Source organism: Branchiostoma floridae, chromosome 1 (genome assembly GCF_000003815.2).
Source record: "Branchiostoma floridae strain S238N-H82 chromosome 1, Bfl_VNyyK, whole genome shotgun sequence".
Classification (NCBI taxonomy): Eukaryota; Metazoa; Chordata; class Leptocardii; order Amphioxiformes; family Branchiostomatidae; genus Branchiostoma; species Branchiostoma floridae.
Window position 1 is genome coordinate 7,525,932 of NC_049979.1, and position 24,457 is coordinate 7,550,388.

At 42.9% G+C, this 24,457-nt stretch overlaps 2 protein-coding genes across 3 annotated transcripts in view; one reads left to right on the forward strand and one right to left on the reverse strand.

Annotated features, from left to right (window-relative positions):
- LOC118419834 (potassium channel subfamily K member 13-like) overlaps nucleotides 1-18,373 on the reverse strand; it is a 61,143-nt gene extending 42,770 nt beyond the window's left edge. For both annotated transcript variants that reach the window (XR_004831664.1, XM_035826454.1), the window contains exon 1: nucleotides 16,706-18,373. Coding sequence is in view for 1 of the 2 variants with exons in the window: in XM_035826454.1 (XP_035682347.1) it covers nucleotides 16,706-17,036 (331 nt within the window). In the remaining variant the exon portion in view is untranslated. The remainder of the gene's footprint in view (nucleotides 1-16,705) is intronic.
- A 2,354-nt stretch (nucleotides 18,374-20,727) lies between these two features.
- Nucleotides 20,728-23,170, forward strand: LOC118426113 (protein O-mannose kinase-like). The gene is made up of 2 exons (XM_035835374.1): nucleotides 20,728-21,102; nucleotides 22,011-23,170. The coding sequence occupies exons 1-2, from the start codon at nucleotides 20,728-20,730 to the stop codon at nucleotides 22,725-22,727; spliced, it is 1,092 nt and encodes a 363-aa protein (XP_035691267.1). The 3' UTR covers nucleotides 22,728-23,170.
- The last annotated feature ends 1,287 nt before the right edge of the window (nucleotides 23,171-24,457 follow it).

The following is a 24,457-nucleotide window of genomic DNA, read 5'->3' on the forward strand; positions in this document are numbered from 1 at the left end:
AAATGTACCAGGGATATCAGGCACAAGGCGCGTCTGAGTCCAGCATTCATGAACAGTACCTAGTGGAATAGTTCCGATGTCTGTGACATAGTTTGAGATTATGTATAGCCATATGTTTAACGTTGTAGATGGCTTAGTATTTTCTTAACAAAGTATTACGAAACTTCTATGTCTTATTTTGTACTGAAAGGGATGAAATGCTTTGCTCTCCAGAGCGATGCAGGCGCCAATCATATAGTGCGGTCACACGTGGCCGACCAACCAGCTCCAGTCACAGCCCAGCACAGTTTTACATAGTGAAGACCCTCTTCTAACCAACCGTCTGTCTTACGCAACCAGCAGCCATTTTTGCAGTGTTCATACCCCAACCAACAACCAAATGAACATTGCTCCACCAGAAGGCAAAACCATTGAAGCGCACATCAATATTGAGTACAAAGTACAAACCAGTCGGGATTTTGACCAAAAGCATTCTTTAGACTGTTTTAGGGACAGACAACCTACTAAAGACCACATTTCAATTTTAGATTTATTTTAAACACCGCTCTTATAGCTAAACAAAGGTTTATGGATTATTTTTACATGACAATATGGAGTTTACAAACTGAACTAAGGTGTAAATTGTGCAAATGTAATTTTCATCGGCCAACCAACCCATTTTTCAACAGTAAACACTCCCCTTCACAAACCATGTTCCCCAGTCTCTTATGTGGTTGTTGAGACTAGGTTTGACATAGTATTACTGACGTTTGTCTCTTGAATATGGTATTTTCCCCACCCAGACTGTGAGCGCCGTTCTGTAAAGCCCTCTGCCCCCCAGCCATATCAAACATGACTTTTAATCACGAGTTGTTGACCAAAGGCTTGCACGCCACCGCTCTCAGGTCTCAATAGGTTAAGAGGGATTAAGATGATTTCTGGAGAAAGCGAGTATAATTTTCTAGGATATCCTTCAGAAGACGGCGACAGACGCCCCCGGGCCTCAGCCTAATCCCAGCATCGTGTTCTGCCTACACATCAGAGGTGCATGCGGCTCGGTGGTGCTGTGTTAACGTTCTGCCTACACATCAGAGGTGCATGCGGCTCGGTGGTGCTGTGTTAACGTTCTGCCTACACATCGGAGGTGCAGGCGGTGGAGTGGTGTCGTGTGTGTTCTGCCTACACATCGGAGGTGCAGGTGGCGGGATGGTGTCGTGTTCTGCCTACACATAGGAGGTGCATGCAGGCGGCGGGATGGTGTCGTGTTCTGCCTACACATCGGAGGTGCAGGCGGTGGAGTGGTGTCGTGTGTGTTCTGCCTACACATCGGAGGTGCAGGTGGCGGGATGGTGTCGTGTTCTGCCTACACATAGGAGGTGCAGGCGGTGGGGTGGTGTCGTGTTCTGCATGCCTACACATCGGAGGTGCAGGCGGTGGGGTGGTGTGATGTCTGATTAATCCACTGTGTCCAAACGGACAAAATGTTGTTTTTTTGCAATGTGCATCCATAATGGACAACGTTTTGCACACGTGTGTGTGCTATATTATGATAAGGTTTTGTTGGTTGTGATGATGATAACCTCAAGTCAATTTTATCAAAGCTTGTAGCTTTGTCAAGCTAGAAGCGGTGCCTCAACACCAAGACCTTGTCGGCTTCGAAAGAGACGTTACGTCTAGCTATGAATACGAGATGCTATGGTTTTCAATGCATCCCAAAGAGTCATCGGCATCAAATATCGTGTGCCAAGTACACGTCTGCGTTCCTCTTAACGTTACACTTCGACGTCATCAGAACATTTACCACATAACCTCAGTGTCAAGCACCTCGTTCACCGCCAACACATCTAACTCAAGTTCTTTAGTTGTCACGAAAATGACTGGAACAACCGGGTTGCTTCGTGAGGGTCAAAAACTAGCTGAGAAAAAACTAGGGAGGAGTGACGGTGGCACGACGCCAAGCACAGCTCGATTCCCAGTTGGGGTTTTGTAGTGCCCACAGCTGCCAGTCCAGACCATAGAAAGATGGTAATATGGCTGACTTCACTTGAAAATATCTCGTTAGCATTAACTTGAAAGTTCATCTGTGTTGGTAGAAGTCATTCTGAATAAAGTTTAAAAACTAATTTTCAACGCAAGAGTTTGACTTACCTCTCATTACATCTCATTAGGATTGATCAGTCTCCATCCAAACGGTTAGAATAGTTCACCACATCCCGAATTGTTCCATACGCACGATAATTTAGTGTTAATTACCGGCTCCGAGGTCTATATGGTGTGATAACGCCTGCTTCTTTGCTATAACCCACCGAATAAAACCACTGAGTGAGCGAAGTGTCTTATGAATTCAAAGTTCGCTTGTACTGATGCGGTATCTATTTGATTACGTATTTCGCACAGAATAATACGTCAATAAATGTCAAGACGGTAAACATTTTTATTCAACGAAGAAACGTGCTATAAATGTTGATAAAAATAGTCTACTCCCCTGCATAATGCTATTCTCAAGTGGTCATTAATTAGGCTATTTGGCTAATTAATGACCGTGAGCAACCCGTCATAACCGACATGAAATGCGGCCTTCTGATTGGTTGATGTCGTCTGGCTATATGATGATATCATTTAACATGATGGTATTTTGTCGTCATGTCATCCCAATAAAGTTGAATAGTGCGACAGACATGGCAGTGTCCAGGAGATAGACTTTTAGACAGAGCCGTCATGTCGCGCGGTCTGGGAAGATACAACCCTTACGTGTCCCTCAGAAAATGTGTCATATCCTAGGGTAACGTGAAAAGTTTAAGGACAATGATGAAATATGAGGGTCTTTTCCCTTGGTACACGTCCAACCACACGGAGCCATATTCACTGACCCCTACTTCCGCTCATCACATTCCAATTTCGAGAGGAAATACCGACGGTTCGTACGTTAGGGCAGTCGATTTCATCCGCGGGAATTGATTTGAACTTGACGACGTCTACCTCACATGTCAAGGTGGCAGTGTTTTGTATCTGGTGACGATATCCCACCATTGAGAATAAAGGACGGCTCAAACGACTACTGAAGCAGCTCTGGGAAACGCATATGCAAAAGATTTAGTGCATATATATTGCATAATCGTTTAGGAGGATTGAACCCACTTATTTAGTGTCAAGTCAATTTTCCGTTCATTTCTTTAAACAGTAATTAGTTACATTTCACGATGATATTCAGGGAATGAAAAGTGACGTCATAGCATAGATCTAATTCGAACGTGTAGAGAAGATGGTACCTATAAATACATACATGTATTTATAGACATCATCAAGTATGAAGAGACCCTGGTACGGGTAATACGTAAGTGTGCTAGGCTATAGGATGTGCCCTTAAAGGAGTCCGAAACTCCACAAGAGAGTGTTATTTTCCGATAGATATTTATCTATTGGAAAATAACACTCTCTTCTAGAGTTTAGTCCACTTTTGAATATCAATGTATTTCCGGTTTGTCACTCAAACCCTACCAGTGAATCGCAATTCCACCTTCCCACACAGCCTGACCCGAGGACCTCTGAATGTGCCGGGCTATCCCCACAGCGGCCCGATCAACCCCGGAGATTGGTACGGCTGAAAATCTCTATAGAATCCTTCTTATCTAGACAGAGTAGTCTGTTTATCATGTTTACAACAATGCGATAATTTAAAAGTAGATAAGGACAATCCGCTATCAGTTGAGCTGATTATCTCACAGCTTGAGAACGTGACCTGCTGGAAGTGACCCGCAGGACAAAAATATGCATACAAGCTATAAAAAAGGTACGATGCTGGGAAAATTGACAAAACTAGAGTTCCAAGATATCATACCTTCGTCAAATGATATAAGGTATTTTTAATCTACACTTCCGGACGTTTTGAGTGGCATCCATAACTCTTCTTCAGCGTCACTAGAATGAATAGGCAGGAAAAAATGCATTTCAAGTTCACCTTACTAGAAAAACCGGTTGAACATTATAAATGTTCCCCATTGATTATGTCAATAAGGTTTTCAGTTGCATGAATTGATAATTGCCTCGTTTGATCATTTTCTCTACCCAAATAGCATAAATTGTATAATGTATGAAAGTTTTATCTTAGTAAAAAAGCCATTGCAGCATTTCCTCATTATGTAATTATGTAAACGAGGCCCTGATTTTCATAATTCATGTCCAATAACGTTCACCTTTGCATAGCATTGTGCCACAAGTATACAGTAACTGCCATTTACGACTATAGAATAATGGCATTTTAAATTAATCATTCAAAGGAGGTTTTTATTTATTTTGAACTTTCCTCACTCATTATGCAAATTATATCTTTATTTGCATATAATATGTATAAGTAGCACCTGATTATACCTACAAACTATCATTAGGACCCATCCACAGCTTCTTGAGTAATACGATTAACACAGAGACACACACACACAGACACACACACAAACACACTCACTCACACACACACACACACACACACACACACACACACACACACACACAGACGCCATCTTAAACCCTATTAGCGTAAAATAACATCCCGATGTTTCACTAACCTAACATACCACTGAAATAGTGAATGTAGACGTTGTTCGTTAGCACTTGAGCGCGGAAATAATTACCAATATGTCAAAAGTGCAGAGCACAATTCTTCCAGCGGTGTTTCATTTGTCAAGGCATGTGGCCCTGAGCTAAAACGACGACCTCTGCGGGCCTTCGGTTCCATTTCATCAGTATTCAAACAAAGTGTTCTTCCAAATTTTCCAATTTCCAAGGATGACATTCAAAATTGAATCATTCTCACACCAATCTCAACATGATAAAAGAATAAAGGTTGCCAACTTGAGCTGGACGCACTGAAGCCATGTTGCTGTTCTAATCATTAATCATGTTAGCGTGACAACATCAATAACAACGACACATTGCTTCGTGTCAGAACCATCGCAAGGAGGGGACCCTCATTAATTCCCCAGGCCTGTGCAGGTCATGCGTCGCACGACGTGGGAGCCTCCAAGTCTAAGTAAGTAAGTAAGCGAAGGTCAAAGTTCATCAATCACGGTCCCGGTGCTGTTTACCGTTTCTTCAGACAGTGCAGACATCGTGCCTTCAACTTAATCATGGGCATGAGACAGGCTACGTTCAATCACAACATGTTCCACCGTTGCCATGGACACAGACGGCAATTGCATCACCGGTGGATAGAATAACAACGTCGTGATGAATGGATAAGATGGCGGGGCTGTGCAGCTGTACCAGGAGTCGTGTTTGGGGACAAACTCTGATCGCGTGTGAGCTTTAAGTATGATAAAGCTGGTCGGCGTCTTCTCAGTTTCAACCAGAAGCTAGCTTTTAGTTCTCGTGCATTTGTCTTGATGAAGTTGTCATCATCGCGATGTTGAATCCACATTTACGGTCTCTATTACTTCTTCCTGAACCAAACATCTGCACTGAAACTGCCTTGACATTGACGCACAATTGGCAGAATAAATGCCCATAACAGTCTATCGCCATTTCGCAGCAACAGCAACATTTTATTGAAATTAATGGGAAGAGAACAGTATATTACATTTCGTTTCGTTTCGTGATTCATTTTCAACGTACTTCCTAAATTACGCTTGTCTCATTTTGGCCCAACTACCATAAAGATGTACCGCCATATGTGTTATCAGTGCCGTATTCCATGGTATACTGTACTCGGGAGGGTGGTAACGACGAAAAAAGTGGACTCAATGATTGTGATAAACAACAAAATGGCTTTCAACACGGTACTTACGGTACCAAACTGTACATTTCACTACGTAATTCATGTATTATGTATCCAGCTGATGGGATGTTGTACATCATTCCTCTCTCACTATTACTGAAATTTGTTTCTATGATGAAACGAGAGGAATAATGTATTCTCAATATGAGTACAAACACATGTTTAAATATAGACGTTACTAATATAGCATTTAAAGTGGTGCACTGTGAAGCCAAATGAATCGCAGAAGACTCGCGGGATTCCATTGAAACTTCAAACATACCCTAAAGTTGTGATACTTTTAACTCGGTGGCATCCTCAGAAAAACTCCGAAACTCAGCGGTAATTGATAACAATGGGCTTATCAGCACAAAATCAAGGGGCTGTCCCCATAATACGCGGATGGAAGTTAAATCGGCAGTGATAAGGTTCTTACCGTAGGGTTTTGAGTATGATGCCCCTGATCTTCCTTTATGATCGAGTTACTTATTTTGATCCTGAAACCAAGGAACAAAGCTTCATGACGTCGTCTCCAAAGCATTTAAGCCCACATTTTCCGGGAAACACAGTCTGGTTGATCCGATAGCTTTGGCGGCCTTCCCATGGCCTATTGCCGAGGCTTTGTCGCCGCTAGAGGTCCCATGCACCACCGGCAATGGAAACCAGTGCGATCATGTGTGATAGATGTTGTTCAATCTGTGACGGTAGAGTCACCGGCACACTCTGTGGATTTCGACAATGTGAAGGTACTTGATTCCGAACAAGACTACTTTCTGAGGGGAGTGAAAGGGGCCGTTTACGTCAGAGCCTACCAACCTTCCCTCAACCGAGAGGGGGGCCGATACCGACTGCCAAACACCTTTGACCCTTTTCTGACGTCACACCTCCGGTCTGGATGTGTGACTTAGGCTTCGGGTCATTTCAGCTTGATAAGGATCAGAGGACTGATCGAAAGCTTGTTGGTAAGCGCTTTATTTTGTGTACGGATGTATTGTTCTTAAAATTGTAACGTATAATATGATAAAGATGTTGTTGTCGTTTGCCCCTGTTCCAAATCCAAACACATTAGAACTCACGGGCATGGTTGAAATGAATGACGTCATCCTCGCCCACAGAACCACGTGCCAAAGTTTTAGGATTTTTCAGGCTAACCAGCGACAAATATGAAATAAAAAAGATTTAAAGATTACAAAAGCAAAGAAAGTAAAGTGGATTCTTACAGCAAAGGGTTGGTACGTAAAAGATCATAAGTCGTCATCGATGTTCTTATCCCCTCGGCACTTGATGGCTCCATGAAGAGCCTGTTCCTAACCAATCAGATGATCTATTAAACCATCGCGTCAATTTTCGTGAATCTTTATCTTGCAAGCATCCTCGCTGACTTCCGCCGAGTCGGAAATAAGAGGCTCAATTTTAAAATGCTCAGTCGAGCGAACGCTGCCCGGTGATGGACGGAAACGTGGAGAAAAGTGAACGGTCCCTGAAGGTGAATGGGTACGAAGGGACAAGTGAACGATCCCTTAAGTGTACGCGGACGTGGAGACAATTGGACGGTCCCTGAAGTTATCGGACACGACGCACCTTCAATTAGCTCGGTATTAAATGACAAGGCACAACATGTGGGCATGCGCATTGCCCATTAACGACAACGTATACAAGAATGCCAAGAAAGTGAAAAACACCTTGATGCTAAGAAAGTGAAAAACAAAGTCAAAAACGTCCACTGCTGAAACTTAACCGCCAATGGGGAACCGCAACCACCTGTATTTAGGTGACCATGACATCCATTCCATTGCAACAAAATTCCTAACACCTCGTATAATTAACTTGGACCTGGCCTGGGTTAAATCAGAAAGGAGTTTTAAAGATGAAAGAACGTTTGCCCTTTGACATCGTGATAAACAGCCCATAGAGCTGAAACTTGATTTCACCGTTATGTATAAATGGAGAGTACGTCGGGACGACAGTAAACACTAGAAGGTATTATCATCAGGAACCGGCGTACGATTATGGACACAATACCCACAGTTTTCAAATGTATCTTTCAGCGATTAGGGTAGGCGTCTTGATGATTACATCGGCGATATTACAGTACCTAAGGTGCGCCATAACTACCGTCGCCATGGCAACCGGTATAATTTTCCCCGTTTGGTTACGGTTTATCAGGTTATTACGACAATTCGGTCCAGATATTCATGTCGTGCACGGCAATTGCCTTCGCAGGCTGACAGCCCCTCTATCATCTAGCATTAGGGAGTGTTTTCCGTGTTTAGAAGACATTTCATGCGGCTGCAAATTTAAGCTCGCGTCGTTGGAGACGAGATTCAGACTGTGAAATAAACTACTAGTCCTCACGAGGAAGGAACCATCACCGCAGTCGGTCTGGGCAGTGCAGAATTCGTCCTGGAGACTGAAAAAAAGCTTCATGGCCCGGGGGGAAATGTTTGTTGTTGGGCTTTTAATGTGACGAATCATGACGTAACTACATGACAACGGAGAAAATAGATATGCTAGTCGTTTGTTTCTCACACTCATGAATTAAGTTACTATATAAAGCTAGAAGGTAAGCAATTGTGATGACAAAATATAGGGCAAATTGAGTCTCCAGCTGTCACTGCTAATGAGAGATGTGTGTTGACCTGTTTGTTTGTTTGTTTGTTTATTTATTCGCACACAAGTATTACATTAAAACACAAAACGAAAACAATGGATAAAACAGGTGCAGGAGGAGGGAAAAAGCTTGTGAAGCTTATACTTAGTCCTCCTCCTTTAAACTAAACAAAATTGATTATGTTATATAATAATAAAGTAAAGTAATACATAGAATAATAATGATACAATAAGGATAAACAAGCAATTAATGGTATGAATTAACTATGAATGATAAAGTAACGTAATATGTAGAAAATGATAATGATGCAATAAGGATAACCATGTAATTAATGGTTTGACTTAACAATAAATAATAAATCAGCATAATACTTAGTAAATGATAATAGTGCAATAAGGATAATCAAATATTGGAATGAATTAATATAATATGATTAAAAAGAAAAAAATGTGGCTACTACAGGGGGCTCGGATGGATTAACAGATGGATTTTCAGATTACGTTTAAAAGTCAGGAGAGAGGAGGTAATATTCTTAAGGGAGGGGGGAAGATCGTTCCATATTTTAACACACATGTATTTAACAGACATTTGGGCAAGAGAGGTTCTGAATAGGGGGATGTGCAGATTTGTGCTTTGGCGAGTTTGATAATTATGAAACTGCGAGCGAAAATTAAGAAAGCTGTCAAAGGTATCGGGGAGAGTATGGTTTATGTATTGGGCTGTGAATAGAGCAAGTTGAAATCTGTTAACGTCATAGATATTCAAAATTCTAAGTTTCTCAAATAGTGGTGAAGAGTGAGTATAGAAACTCGAACATGTCGCAATGCGTAGAAATTTTTTCTGTAGAATTAATAAAGGGTGTAGAGAAGTTTTGTAGGCGTTTCCCCAAACAATATTACAATAAATGAGATATGGATAGATTAGACTGTTATATATGGTTATTAAGGTTCTCTGGGATAAAAGATGTCTAATTTTCCCTATGATCCCGATAGTTTTTGAAATTTTATTTAATATCATAGCAATGTGGGGTTTCCATGTTAGTCGATCATCAATAAGTACTCCTAGGAACTTAGCCTGGCATTCTTGGGAGAGAGGAAGGTTCTTTAGGAAGATATTGGTATTTTTCTTATTATAAGTCTTGTTTTTACTACAAAAGATAAGATAATACGTCTTTTTAATATTAACAGATAGCTTGTTGGTTTCGAACCATGTGATGACTTTTTCTAATTCCTGATTGGTTAGACGTATTAACGAATCATAGTCTGCATGTGAGAGGAAGAGATTTGTATCATCAGCAAATAGGATAATAAAGAATATTTTGGATGCTTCAGCAAGATCATTAACATATATTAAAAACAATAAGGGTCCCAGAATTGATCCCTGGGGAACTCCACAATTTATCAGTTTGCATGAAGATGTATAGCCATTGAGGGTGACATATTGTTTTCTATCAGATAGATAGCTCTTAAACCAGTTGAGTGCCGTGTCAATAATGCCATATTTATTTAGCTTTTTGAGAAGAATAGAATGGTTTACCGTGTCGAAAGCCTTACTTAGATCTAAAAATATCCCTATGGTAAATTCATTGTTGTCAATAGCTGTAGTAATTTTATCGATTAATTGAATAAGTGCCATGGAAGTAGAGAATCCCCTTCTGAAACCATATTGATGTTTGTATAGAATGTCATTTTGATCTAAATGCTTTAAAAGACGATTGTATATCAATTTTTCGAGAATTTTGGAGATGCACGGTAGAACTGAAATAGGGCGGTAATTACTTACCGAGGTAGAATCATTACTTTTAAATATAGGAATCACTTTGGCAATTTTGGTTGACCTGTCGGAGAGACATTTCTGCTGTATTAGCTTCCTCGTTGTCCATCCCATGGACTGACCTTCCGTCAAGAGGGAAATGCGTCCTCACCCGACCTCCATCCTGACATAACAACAGGGTACCAAACTATAGGGTACACAGCACACACAGATGAACACTGTAGTTTATACGTAGTTAGTACATTGTCAGGGTTTTCTCCGATTGCAATTTAGTACGTGCCTAATGAAATAAGACAAGCGCTCTATATTAGTGAAGCAATTACCATCCTACAGCACCAGATGTGGTCTTGGCCTACAGCTAATCCCGGTGGCACTAAATTTAGAATCTCCAGGGCTATTAAACTGGAGATTACAGCTACGTTTGTTAGAAGTGCGAGGGATGGGCGAGCGGGAGGCAGCCTCTGGGCATTTCTCTTTGAAATATGCCGAACAAAGTCGCCCGGAGCTCCCCCGTAGTGGTCCGCGTTTTAACCAAACATGCTGCGTGCAAGTAATTAGACAACAGAGTGGGACCGACAGGAAGGCAATTTTTTTACACGGCGCGGTATCACCCAACAGGCCACCGTACACAGTTGGACGCGGAACGTACGTAAGGCGCACAGTGGGGCGTACGGCATTCATGTAATTGTCAATAAAAGTACAAAGGAAAACATTGGAGGTAATTCTAGCGCCACGAACAACCGTAAAGGTCTCAATCTTGTGGTCTAATTCGTCTAAATCACGAATGATTGTGTGTGGCACACGTAGGACGAAACCTCGTTTAAAACACTGGCAGAGTAATAGGTGGTATGTGGTGGACAGCAGAGCTAATGCAGGTTGATCTGGCCACGTTCACTGGGAGTATGGGCCCGGTCATTGCCTAATCGATTGTGGTTAGAATGTGGTCACATCAAACAGGCCCACACCAGGAGAAGGTTTAACTCAAACAATCACAACGCAGTTATTCTGATGGGTTCCCCGATATCCTCTGTGGTTATTGACTCGAGTAATGGACGTGTGCAATTGTCACTGGTTTTAGTTGGCTCCTTGGCTCATGGGTGCAATCCTACGGGGGAGTCAATTGTTTTTTCTCCACGCGCGGCTAACATTAGTGAACAGACATCCATCATCAACACTGCAGGTGTGGCATCAATCATGTTCCGCTCCAGTTTTTGTCATGAATATTGGTCTTAAGGTATTTCTAATTCCGTTTCCTCCCCTGTGAGATGCAAATGAAAAAGGGCACGGGAGTTTTGGTACATTGTTTTTCATCCGAATGCCTTTTGTTTGTTTGGCTTATTTTAACCACATGCCGCTTTTCATTGAGGTCATGAGGGAAGAGGTAAAGGCCAGACAAAATATTTTACAAAGATACAGTTTACATCATTGTAAGTCCCTGTAAGTTTATAGACATATCTTGCACATACATGGTACACAAAGTGCATAAGATTGAGAGCTGCTGCATGATTCCAGACCGTTCCTTTTGGTCGTTTCTGTTACTCCAAGAGTCCCTTAACGGAAGCTAGAGTTGAGGCTGTGCGTATGTCCTGTGGCAGATTGTTCAGTTGTTGGGTCTCACCGACAATATACAGATCTTGTATACCATGTCTGCATATTGTGGATTCCACAGTGATGCCGGCGGTCTTTATCTTACGATAAAACAAAATAATTTCATTAATGTTTTTCTTACACGAAGATGATTCTATTTTACTTAAGCGCATATGCAGTCAGGGTCCAAATTTCCCTCAGGGGGTGGGCGTGAAGTGCTTATTTGTCCACCATTCCGAGTTTTCCATAGACACAGTGTGCTAGGCACACACAGCTCACGTCTGTCCGGGATCCGCTGACCTATATGTACTGTTGCCGTCACTGAGGGTTGATATCATTTTGTGCATTTTGATATCATCTGATATGAACGACTTGGTACTGGTGAAAAGAACTTAGTTACGTGCTGTAAAATGGTACGTTTTAATCATTAATTGTATTCAAAGGGTCGTTAACCGATAGGCCGTGACCAAAATGATATAAGCAAACCCCATATATACGCTATGATACGCAGATTGAATATGGTATGCATTTTACCTGGAGCAAATATGAATCCTGGCAGGCAGACTGTTACAATTAAGTTCACATGCAATTTCCTCAGGCCTAATTCTTCATCATATTACATGTCCTAATTGACTGACTTCATTGTCATAAAGTTTTTATTTGATCGTGATCATCTGCCATTTTACCACGACGTGATTCATCAATACAATGTCTTATGTCTCCTCCCCAAGATCTTGTGTGTGAAGAAAACATGTCTGAAAATACAGAATACTTGTAAAAACACTTATCCAAATTCTTCCGACTGCCATTCTTAGCAAAATACACCACCTTCGAGCAGTCTGTTCACGTTTTATACCTATTGAGTTATAAATGGGCTTGGTCCTGCATTCCCAATACACGTGATTCCAAAACAACCCCATCATTGAATGCGGTTAATGCATTCTACGTTAATCCATATCGTTCTGAATATAAATCCCACCCCCCATATGCATATAATGAAAATCCATGTCTATACTATAGTGTTTACAGGACCCACATCTTGGGTATATGCGTCTGTGGAAACATACGGCGGATGTAACAATATCACATACACCACAGGGACCAGAGGCACAAATCTACCCAGGATACAGTCATTCAAACAGCTCAAGCTACCTTAGAAACCGCCAAAGCTATACAAGCATACGCACACTACAATGGAAACCATATAACATAATGCACAGCAATGGCTATAAATAGAGTGCCCTACAATCGTTGTATAATTGTGCTGGCTGGGCAACACAGTCAGAAGCCGTCGTTCGTTGTAGTCGCCGTGATTGCGTCACTTTTCACCATTCAACAGAAAGAAAAATTGGATTAAAACGCCTTTTTCGCTTATTCTCTTCACAAATGACAATCTGAACATGCAAAAACAAAGCGGGTGGAGCACGGTGAAATGGGGTACAGGGTTACAGTGAAACATTCGGTCAAGTAACGAGACGTGCAAAGCTATCAAAATGTCAGCACCACGGACAGCATCTGTTTACGTCGCCCCAGTTGTTTTCATGGAGCTAATCAAAACACAGTGAACAAATAACACAGTGTTTGTGCACATAATGCACAGCAAATGCTATAAATAGAAAAGCCCTACAATCGTTGAATAATTGTGCTGGCTGGGCAACACAGTCAGAAGCCGTCGTTCGTTGTAGTCGCCGTGATTGCGTCACTTTTTGCCTTTCAACAGAAAGAAAAATTGGATTAAAACGCCTTTTTCGCTTATTCTCTTCACAAATGACAATCTGAACATGCAAAAACAAAGCGGGTGGGGCACGGTGAAGTGGGGTACAGGGTTACAGTGAAACATTCGGTCAAGTAACGAGACGTGCAAAGCTATCAAAATGTCAGCACCACGGACAGCATCTGTTTGCGTCGCCCCAGTTGTTTTCATGGAGCTAATCAAAATACGGGAAATAGCACAGTCTTTGTAGCTCAGTCCGTGGAACAACAATTCTATATGTAATCAATAACAGCAACATCGGCATTTGGTTGTAAATTGTGATTCCTGTATCTATTTATAACGCACATAATAGGCATGCTTCTTTGATGCAGGCTGAAGTATTTCCAATCTTTCACGCCAACTGGTCTACTGGTGAACCACCCACAGATCAGTGTGCAAACATTCCGCGCAAACCGTATGATGTATCAGAAACATGACTCACACTAAAAGCAACATTAACTGTGCAAAGTAAACTCAATTATCAAACAAAGCAATCGCAACAGATGTCTGCGCTGGGACTGCTTGCTTAACTGGTAGTGACAAAGGGAAATACGAAAAACATTTACTCATCACTCATCAATGTGTCAGACAACACAAATAGAGTCAATCACTGTTCAGGTCCGGAAGGCATGCTAAACAACTCGTCCAAATCGAGATAAAATGTTTGCTGGAGTTGAATTATTACAGCTATACATTAAAGACCTAAATCCAGCTAATGAAAGTATAATATTCCGATATTGTATAACTAAATTGCATTCCTAATCCTTCCATGTGCCATTCGGCCCTGACCGAAACTGTCAGTATGGTACAGAGAAAAGCGGATATTGCAAACCTCAGCTGTCGGGAACCAGTGGAGTTTAACGGATTCGTGCCTGTAGGACACGATTTGCTCTATCGACTCATGCGTATGCTTGATTGTACACGTAGAAATGATTTTGATAGCAATAAGTTTCCATAGATATCTATATAGATCCCTGGTATGGAGATTTATCTCTACCTTTCAAAGATATAAATTTATGTTTGACTATTTCCTCCCAGGGGATCCCCGTTGCTGCTCGAGGCTGGGATGCCAGCCACCCTTTAGTTGAGCATTTGATCTTAAGTTAGCGGGAGGAGCCTAGACTCATTCTTCATGAGTTCCCAATTCCCTGGTGAGCACTTCGCACGATACTCCAGGGTCTTCAGGACAGGGTCATCATCCCCTCCTGTCTGGGCAGCACAGGGCCCCACACCGCACCTCAGTCCCGACCAGGCCTCATCTGTTTCTTTCCGGACTATTGATTACAGATCGTTACCCTGGTCCTGAACCTCACAATTTATCTGCGCGATCTATCAGCACACAAAGGCATTCCGCCAGGCCAGTGTATAAGGCTATCCCTATATGATGACTCAAAGGTCCTGTGAAGTAGTTCGGTCATCACTATGTACATTTACTGTCAGGGGGGGGGGGGGGCAATGCGATTTGACAAAATTAGCAAAGATGAGTTCTGGAGTTAAACCACGTACTTATCGTAGCCATTGGTGAGATATCAGCCCACAGTACGAATTGTTCTACCCTCTCATCATCGAAGTGCCAAGCCGCATGTTTCCCAGGCTTCTAAATGATAGCATATAAAGCAATAAATAGTTGAGAATGATATCTGTTGGCACCGCTCTTATGACACCCGGCCCCCGGGGCAGGCTGACAGTGATGTATTAAAACCGTCTCATTCTTAACTCTCAGGTCCGGCCTTTCACACTTGGCGATATCGTTTCACCGTAGATACATTAATAAGAGCGCTGCGGTAATGATAAGAAAGATGATGAATGTTTCCGCCACAGACAAACGCATGCCATATTCCTGTAATAACAACTGAACTGATTGATGCACCATGGGCAAAATTGGGCCTCCAGACATCTGGCAGTATTCACGTATTCAAGTTTATACTGTGACAGAATAGACGATGTAAGATGCACCATTATGGGAGTGGGATACGTGGTGTTAGGATGACTGCGGTTGATAAAATAAAATTGGGATTCCAGACATCTGGCAGTATTCACGTATTCAAGTTTATACTGTGACAGAATAGACGATGTAAGGTACACCATTATGGGAGTGGGATACGTGGTGTTAGGATGACTGCGGTTGATAAAAAAAACACTGATGTTTGGTGCAGTATAATATGGACAGATTGTGTCCGTACAGCATGCTATGTATCTATCATTAAATGTTTATCGATGTGTTTTGCATAGATACTGCCACGTAAAACAAAATACAAAGATCAGCTCCAGCTTGTTACATTGAATTGGTTCCATGGTGCCAGGGCGGGTTTCCATCAGAGGTCGAAGGTTTAAGCCCAAATGGCAGTTGTTTATGCAGGAGTTCACCCTACAGGGAACACACCCAACATGTTACTGTCACACAACAGCACAGCTATGACTCTTCGCACTCTTCGAGTGTCGCTTTTCACATGGTGGATAGGGGTAAACTTGTGAAGAAAGCTTCCTTATTGTTTGGGATCATTGCAGAGCGGTCTTGTCATGTATGGATCTCTATATGTGTGGTTCTAATGTTTTTTTGTGCATCCAACAGTCGTCTTTTCCTCCCTACAGCACACACTCTCCCTTCGTTACACAGTTTATGGAACGTGAATATTCTTACAGAGTTAGTTATCCAATACCAATTCTCTGTAGAGTTAATAAATCCATCGTAAAACAACAAGCTTAATTGCAGATATCATGCTTCAAAGCAGTCTTGCCAAATATGGAGATATCCCACAGCTTTATATAAGGCAGAGTCAACAATTGGCAATTCGGAAAGACGGAAAGTTGTCCTAAATTTCGCTGAATTCCTCAGAGTGAGAGATGCTCTAATACGTGGTGGTTTATACACTGGACACACATGATGATGGTTGACGTCTTATCCGTTACGTGAATCGCAGACAACCCAAAATAAAAGTAGAATAACCTGATATTTATGGTACTGTATCTTAGAATCACAGATACGACTTTGGATGACGATCTCGAAGCTATGCATATCTGGACCAACGGTTCTGTATGTCACTGCCAAACAAAGCATGACAACATGGGGTTTTTCACATGTTCCACAAGGCACGGGTACGGTATAGAGAGGTAACCCATGGCAGAACCAGCTCATCGCAAATTTCTGTACCTGAATTCTCAGGTATATTCAAAGCGTCAGAAATCAGGGACTAAGACGGTACACCGGTAGTGTTTTGATAATCGCTAACACAAATACAAAAGTTATCCTTACCTATTGTTGACACCACTGTTCCTACGAAGTAGAAGGCCCCGGGAAAGTCCCAACGGGGCCTTTTGGAGGTGAGTAGGCCTCGTGAGCTAGCCTCGGCGTGCGCCTCCAGTAATTGGTTCAGGTCCGAGATGTTGATGTCCGGGTACCGCTGGCGGAACAGTTCCAGGGCTGTGTCGTACTCCCCTCGGTCCTCCTGTTCTTTGTCGTATTCAAACTCCGAGAAAATGGCGGCTCCGATGATCATGTAGCCAGTGATGAAGAAGGCTAACAGGATGAACCTGGCGTTGTCTTCATTCAGCCTTGGGCTGCAGCAGCAGCAAGCGGCAGCCATGGCACCCTTACTTCCTGTACTGCGCTGGTTCCGTCCCGAACATAGCACGTCCACGTTCCACGGAGCGGAATCCTTAACCCCAAGTAACTCCCTCCTGAGCCTAGGTAGACATTCGAGACAGGCACCGGTCGGCCATGACACCTCCCCGTCACGTTTCTGTTTTCTCAGGCTGCACCTCACCAGTCGAAATGGTAATCACAGCACTGACGGTTATGTCAGTATCGTCACCTTAGAAAAGGCTGGTAATTCACCTTCGCAGCACCAAGGCAAAAGTCGATTCAAAGGATGGAGACAAAGAGGAACTGAAAGGTCTACGGATAAAATACAAACCATAGACGAATGGTCCTGACAGCGCTGCTGATTCAACTTCGGAAGTCCATTCCAATGCTCCGCGGAACACTATTTGTCCCGAGGTGTTTGCTTTTCATTAATCAACAGATCTGTGAGATGCTGTCAGATCTGCTTCGAGAGATCTGAGTATGCGAAAGCTCAGGTGATTCAAAAACAGTTTAACAATACGGAATGGCAATAACAAAATTCGCCGTGTAACTTAATACCTCTGACTGAGGCTGTTTTCCGGTAGTAAAGTCCCCTGGTCGCCTTGACGATCTGACGCGCACACCGTGTGAAGTGCTCCCGTGGTTACAGGGCTGATGGGATCAGGTTCTAAAAGCCCGCCATCTGATCAGTACTAGAACCGTACAGAACTCCTTCTTTTAACCGCTGCAGGGGCTTCCTAGCCAGAAAATAGGTGTTGCGACACTTCTGTTATCTCCTGCCTATCCAAGGGATTGCCACGCAGATGTGGTCTCCATAAATCCGCACCAGATATCACCGGATAGCCTCCTCTGGCGTTGGATCCATTTCCGATAAGGAATCAAATAGAATAGGCGAAAGCGGTTAGTGATAGGAACCAATCAATACCCCAGCTATGTAGGCCAACCAGGCTTGAATGATGTCAGTCCATGTTGAGAGAACAGGGAGAGATAACGGGCGGGTAGATTGGAGTGCCGTAACGGGCTAGCTGGTACAGCGTCGACACGTTACCGCTTCCCCAAGACCTACCGGCACAACGCGATGCCTAGCTGCTCCAGCCCGGGCAGGGCTACAGCACGACGCCGGTACGAACAACGTGCCGTGAGACGACGTTAGGTGCCGGGCCCTGGGAGAGGAACCGCTGAATGCCCTGCATATCCACGGCGGGCAAGCAGGCACTGCGCGCAATTGGACGGTATCATTGAGGGGTGGGCTCGCCGCGTTTTATGATAGCCAGTCGTCCAACTCTAGGGGACTAACCGTTCGATTCGTGGGGAGGAGGACACGGTTGTACATTTGCTTTGGTGCTAGATTACATTAGAAATTCGAGTCGAGTAAATGTAGCCTTCCGTGAGTGCAGAATTTAATGTCAGAGGTCAGTTCGCCTTCCCTTCGAGTTTTTCAACACTGACAATATGTTGTAGCCAAATTATATATTAATAACAGAATACAAATGTACAACAATAAACCTTTTCTTAATACTGACTAATATCAATAAACTGGTTGATGATAGAGTTTATCTAACATGTGGTCTTGCTGCCGGCACGCCTTCACAGAACAGCTAGTGGTGCAATAGAAAGGAATGGTGACTGATAAATGCACTGTAAAGTCCACATAAATTCAAAGATACGCATCACTTTAATAAATTCTTCCGGACCTGCCCACTGAGCTGAAAAATTAAAGATACCTTGTCCGCCTTCCTGGACAGCATTGCTCACAGTACCTGAAAGGGGGCGTCCTTGTCGCCATGTGTTGGGCACGTCTTAAGTAATTGTATCGGGAACAGAACAAGTTGAACAAATATCGGATGTTCCTTCATTCCATGTGCACACTTGAAAAAAAAATCATTTTTTGTGTGTCAAAACAGACATACACCGTACAAGATGGATCTTTACATAATCCATGAACACTCGGGCTTTTTTTTGGATTGCAGCAGCCAAGGGGCTTAAGGTAAAAGTAAGATATATGTAAATAATGACAAATTGGTCGTATCATGTCATGTCGTTTCGTTGTAGTAAGATATATGTAAATACATGTAATAACAAATTGGTCGTGAAACGTCATGTCTTTTCTTCAAACATTTCTGTCTGAAACACAAGGAAATGATGGCTTAAGTTATTTATCAGATCAGCATTGATCAGCATTTGCCCTTGGTAGAAGTTGGATTGTGTGCATTGCGCAATCACATCTACCCATGAATTGCACAGGCACAATGAACAGCTGTTTGTCCATCATGCTCTGAGTGCTGGCGGTCTGTATTTGCTGTGCCTGTTTCACAGTGTCATTGCCCTCAATGTTTACGAAAGAGTTATGCCAGTCCGCATGACGACGGCATCCATGCATCAGATGTAATCAAGACCAGTCTTCCCAAACCTTTTTTAAATATAAGAACTACAGACAATTCAATATCAGACCACCATACAGAAGGCAAACGCCAGTGAATATCAATTACCAGCTACATCGTCCGTCCACACACAAACAGAATGATATGCAGAAATAATCCTTGATGAACTACGAATAGCCTATCTTATCTGCCTGGCACACAGGGGCCATGTCCCAGAGGTCATATTGAATTATAATTCAGGAATTGAGGACGCGACAATCGACCCAGGGAAATTATGTGACTCTCGAAATATCGGGTTAATGACCTGCTCCGAGGACTGTGATGCGATGCGGACCGCCGATAACAGCCCAATAGATATGCTCACCAGGCGGTCTATGATAGATGACGAAACGAAAGTTTATCGAAAGACGTTGCAGATCATTTGCTATGGAGCTAGGGTCTGTACAGTGAAAGTCTAAAACAAGGTTGTGTGCTGTTATCCGATTTTCTAGTATTGCAGACAAAACAAAAATTAAACAAGCCTGGCAATAAAAATGTTATCAAATTATCCACAAAGTTCCATCTTTTGGCTGAGGTTTGACGCGCCACATGCGCACTGTTGATGTAAGCCACAAAAATCAGAGGCCAAAGAATAGTTCCCTGTGGTAGGCCAGCTGTCGCCACGGTCAACCTCAGCCGGGCATGACCCAAATTGTCTGCAGATAGTCGCTGCATTTTCTGCTTGGATGATTCACCGGATGATTATTAGTGGTGACAGAGAAATAACTAATAAGTGAATGCAGTTTATCCGAGCCGTGCTTGTTTTTTTTTCCCGCCGAAGAATGACGAGAATCCTGCCTGGTTCCCTGTCTTTGTTCGCAGGGCATGCGGCAGGGACCCTACAACTGCCCCACCGGTCTGTGAGAGACAAACGTTACCCTGTCGGACCCCAATGGGGTGACTACAGGACACCGTCAGAACATTTGACGGGTGTCTGCCGGAGACAAACCTAGGAAGGTGGAAAGTAAAAAAAAAATAACTGGATGCCTGCCGGAACCTTCCGGGACCCCCACGGGGCAGCGTGAAGGCACCGTTTGATTGTGACCACGACAGCCGGTAAACAGCCGGTGTCCGCCCGACTTCAGAGCCCGGCCGTGGCTACATCCCTCACGGGCACCGGGCCAATTGTGACTTAATCCTTAACAATCGGACAGACGCCCAGAAACCATGCGCACGGTACTCGGATATACATCATCGGTCAGCCTTTTCAAATCAAACGTCATTGTTACATAAACAGATCGATGTTACAGGTCCTAGTTGGTAAACGTCGCAATGTTGTGTCGTGTATTAAGTGCGCGACGTGTGGCCAGTCTGCTTCTTATTCTCCTACTTCCCTACTTACTTCAGAATCTACGGATCTGGTTGTCTCCAAGGTCCTTGGTCTCTCCTGCTAACAAGCAGTCTGGCTTCTTCCACGTTGAAAAGGATGAAAATTGGCGACTGAAATTCCAGGGAACAGCTAACCCGGATGTTGTGGACGACGTGGCCGAATGGCTGGGAGTGGGCAAGCTTGGAGAGAAGGGATTGTGTGCACCGGGAAGTTTTAGACTTGCCACAATGGAAACTTGTATGCCATGGCTTGGGTGCCAAGAGATGTCTGACGAAGTGACCGTACAGAACATGTTCGCACGTGGAAAGAGGAAGAAGGTAACTGTACCGTTACATCTCTGGTTCTTGATTTATGAGCTTGGCACATGAGGACTGGTAAACCCAGTTGGATGTTTGAAAGTTTGACGTAGTATATGTAGAGGCGCGGCAAGAATATAGCCTATGTAGTACTGATACACCTATGTAGTAATGATACACCTACGACAGCATATACAAGTCCCAGGTAAATTGCAAGTAAAATCAACTATCGCCCAGCGTCGTGCGATATACAAACTTTTTTTCAATGTAGCACCTATCAGTTTACTTATCTATACATGTATGTTGTACATCATGTACTTCATCTTCTGAGCCCTGGGAGATTTTGTCCTGTTCGTCTTATATCCCTTCGCTGGGGACAGGCTTCATTAGTTGTGTGGACCATTAGAAGTGAATTGCCTCAAGGCAAGCTGGCAACAGAGACAGGGCATCGAAGAATAGACCCTCAAATTACCAAACGGCGAACGCGTGGCGAACTCACTGCAACCTTAATTGGATTATGTAACGCTTGATAAGATTTGCTTGGTATGTACGAAATTCGCGTAGCCACCCTCTGAGAAATTGGGGGTGTCACACGTAACTCTCGTTACACACATTACCTATATAACATAACATCTAAAATGCGTCATAACGGATCTAAAAACAGGAAACTTTTAGCCTAAGCTGGGTTTACGCATCATACGGTGTTTGTGATTGTTTCCCCAAATATATATTTTACTGTAAATCTTTATAATATTAGAGGTACCCAACTTTGAAAACTATCCTTAGTCGATGCATGTAATGCCATCTTCCATATCTCTCATCTCTTGAAGATTTCCGTATACAATGGTATATATGTATCAACACTTCATGCAAAGAAACAGCAGCCTGTAAGTCTGACATGTAACAGATTTTCCATGTACATTTTGTAGGTTTACAACGCTACCTGGAGAGGCCACACCGTGGCGTACAGCAACCTGAGTAACACTCAGTACACTCCGCACTTCCTCCGTGATGTAGAGATGCTGCGGAACATGCAGCCGACTTCTCACGTAGTGCAGCTGGTGGGATCGTGCAACGCAACTCTCCTCACACAGTATCACAGACTCGGATCTGCATCTAAGATTGATAAAATCATCCTAGATAGGAAGTCAAACGATGTTCGGACAATATTTAACGTGGCTATAAGTTACATAGAGGCAATACATTTCCTCCACAATAGTCCAATCGGCACAAGAGTCATGACTGACTCGGTACAACTCCGACATGCTCTATCCCAATTTCTCGTCACAGATGATCTTAGACTTGTCTTAAACGATTTGGATGATATTCCAGAAGTAAATCCGGAAGAAAATCTTTTTATCAAGTGTAGGAGTACACGCAATAATTCCAGTTTTATTGCACCTGAACATCGACGTTTTCCATTAGATCGACCAAGAATGTCTGCCTGTGATGAAAAATCTGACATTTGGAAAATACCACCTGTTGTCGACTTCTTACTAGGAAATGTAAATGGAAGTGATGTTGTCAGATCACACTTGTTCGAAGTGCACCAACGGTGTCAAAACTTGGACCCAAAGCAACGACCAAGTGCCAAGGTAGTATTGAAGGAGTACAAAAGGATTAGAAATATGCTTTTCCCCGAATAAAGGCCCAATAAAAAGCGTAATCATTGGGGTAGTGAATATTTTCTGAAAGAAGTACGTAGACCGTTTTATTTGAGGCTGAAAGATCGAGTAGTAAAGGGGGCCATTTACATCAGGGGCAACAACCTTCTCTCAACAGGGACGGGGGCGATATCAACTTTCAACAACCTTTGACCAATTGATAACATCATGCATACGATAGGTCACGTGTCCAGAGCAATTGGGTGGAGAAGGGTGAACACTGAACAGTTGAAGAAATTCCGATTAGTTAATTTTTAGTTCAAGAATTTAGTTTTCTCCGTAATGTACAAACTCAGATTAACATTCATGCCAAAGAAAGGTCGGCATTTTAGTTGCTGAAGCATTTTTGCACAGTGTAAGGCATTATTCGGTGACCATGGTTGCACATAAAGAAGTAGCATGTTGAAATCAAAAAAGGCATGAAGTTAGCCCTTAGCAACATCTAAAAACTCTAATGAATAGAGCTCAGAATAAAGCATGCAGCTGAATAGTGTAATCACATCCGTGAGTTATTTTTTTGTCTATTTTCTTATGTGTCTGCTTCAAAACTTATCATTCAAAATCCTTTTTACAGATTGTTATGATATTTGGTATGTTCTCAGATATCAACATCGTGGCAAAAATGACGATTTCGTCTCCTTAGCTGCTTTGCTTTGGACTTTACTTTTGAACCTGTTTTTATATTTTGTCCTCAACATGCTTTGGCGTATAATCCTTTTTGGTGGTGGATAACTTATGATCTTTCAAAGAGGATAACTCAAAATTGACAAGAATGATTTTTATGATTTGCGGCAAGTAAGCAGTTTAGACATACACAATGAAATGCAACTCATGCAAAGCAGTAATAACATTACATAACTAATGGGATCTATACTTTGTCATTCATCCATCGGCCTTGATTTGCGGAGAAATAAATGCAAGGAAGTTTTTGTTAGGACAGTTTCGGCCGGAAAAGGATGGATTTTCATGGTTTTGGACATAGATCCGGAATGCCATTCCAACATTGCCCCCTCACTGGCCGACTGTCCCAGGTTTCTAGGTCAAAGACCTCTAGCTCCAAAGGTACATGCATAGCCCACTTTCTACCAGCAGCTATAATTCCAGAAGCCAGCCCTGCCAACATTGTCTGCCTGACTGGAATTACAAACATTCCTATGGACTACCATTCATGTGGACAGATGCCTGTACAATTCCTAGAATTTTTGCAGACTGAACACCATTTGGCTCGCTCCTGTGGCGTCGCCTAAAACACTACATTCTCTTCCGTGACCTACATATGACGTCGGGGGGTACGCTCACACTACAGCCTGGCATGGTTTCATCATCAAAAATGGGCGCATAACGATCTCACAGCCAGTTATCCATAACTGTAAACTGTGGACCGATCGACACAGCCATTAGTTCACATCTGTTAATGTGTACAAAAACAAGGATGGTATGTCATACCAGGTTCGTGCAGATGTGACGCTATGTGTACCCCCCCCCCCCCCCCACACACACACAACAAGTGTCTAGGGATCTTATTAGCACTTTAAGACGTGTTCTGTTTTCCTTCCTGAATGACCTTGCGTGTGAGACGAGCGCACACCCAGCCGGTAGAAGGACCATTGGTCGCCAGCATGACGCCGTCCTTGGTGCTGAAGAGCGCGATGTTATGACTTGTAAGTTCAAAGGTTATCTTTGAACAATCACTGCCCTCTTTCCTCATCGCA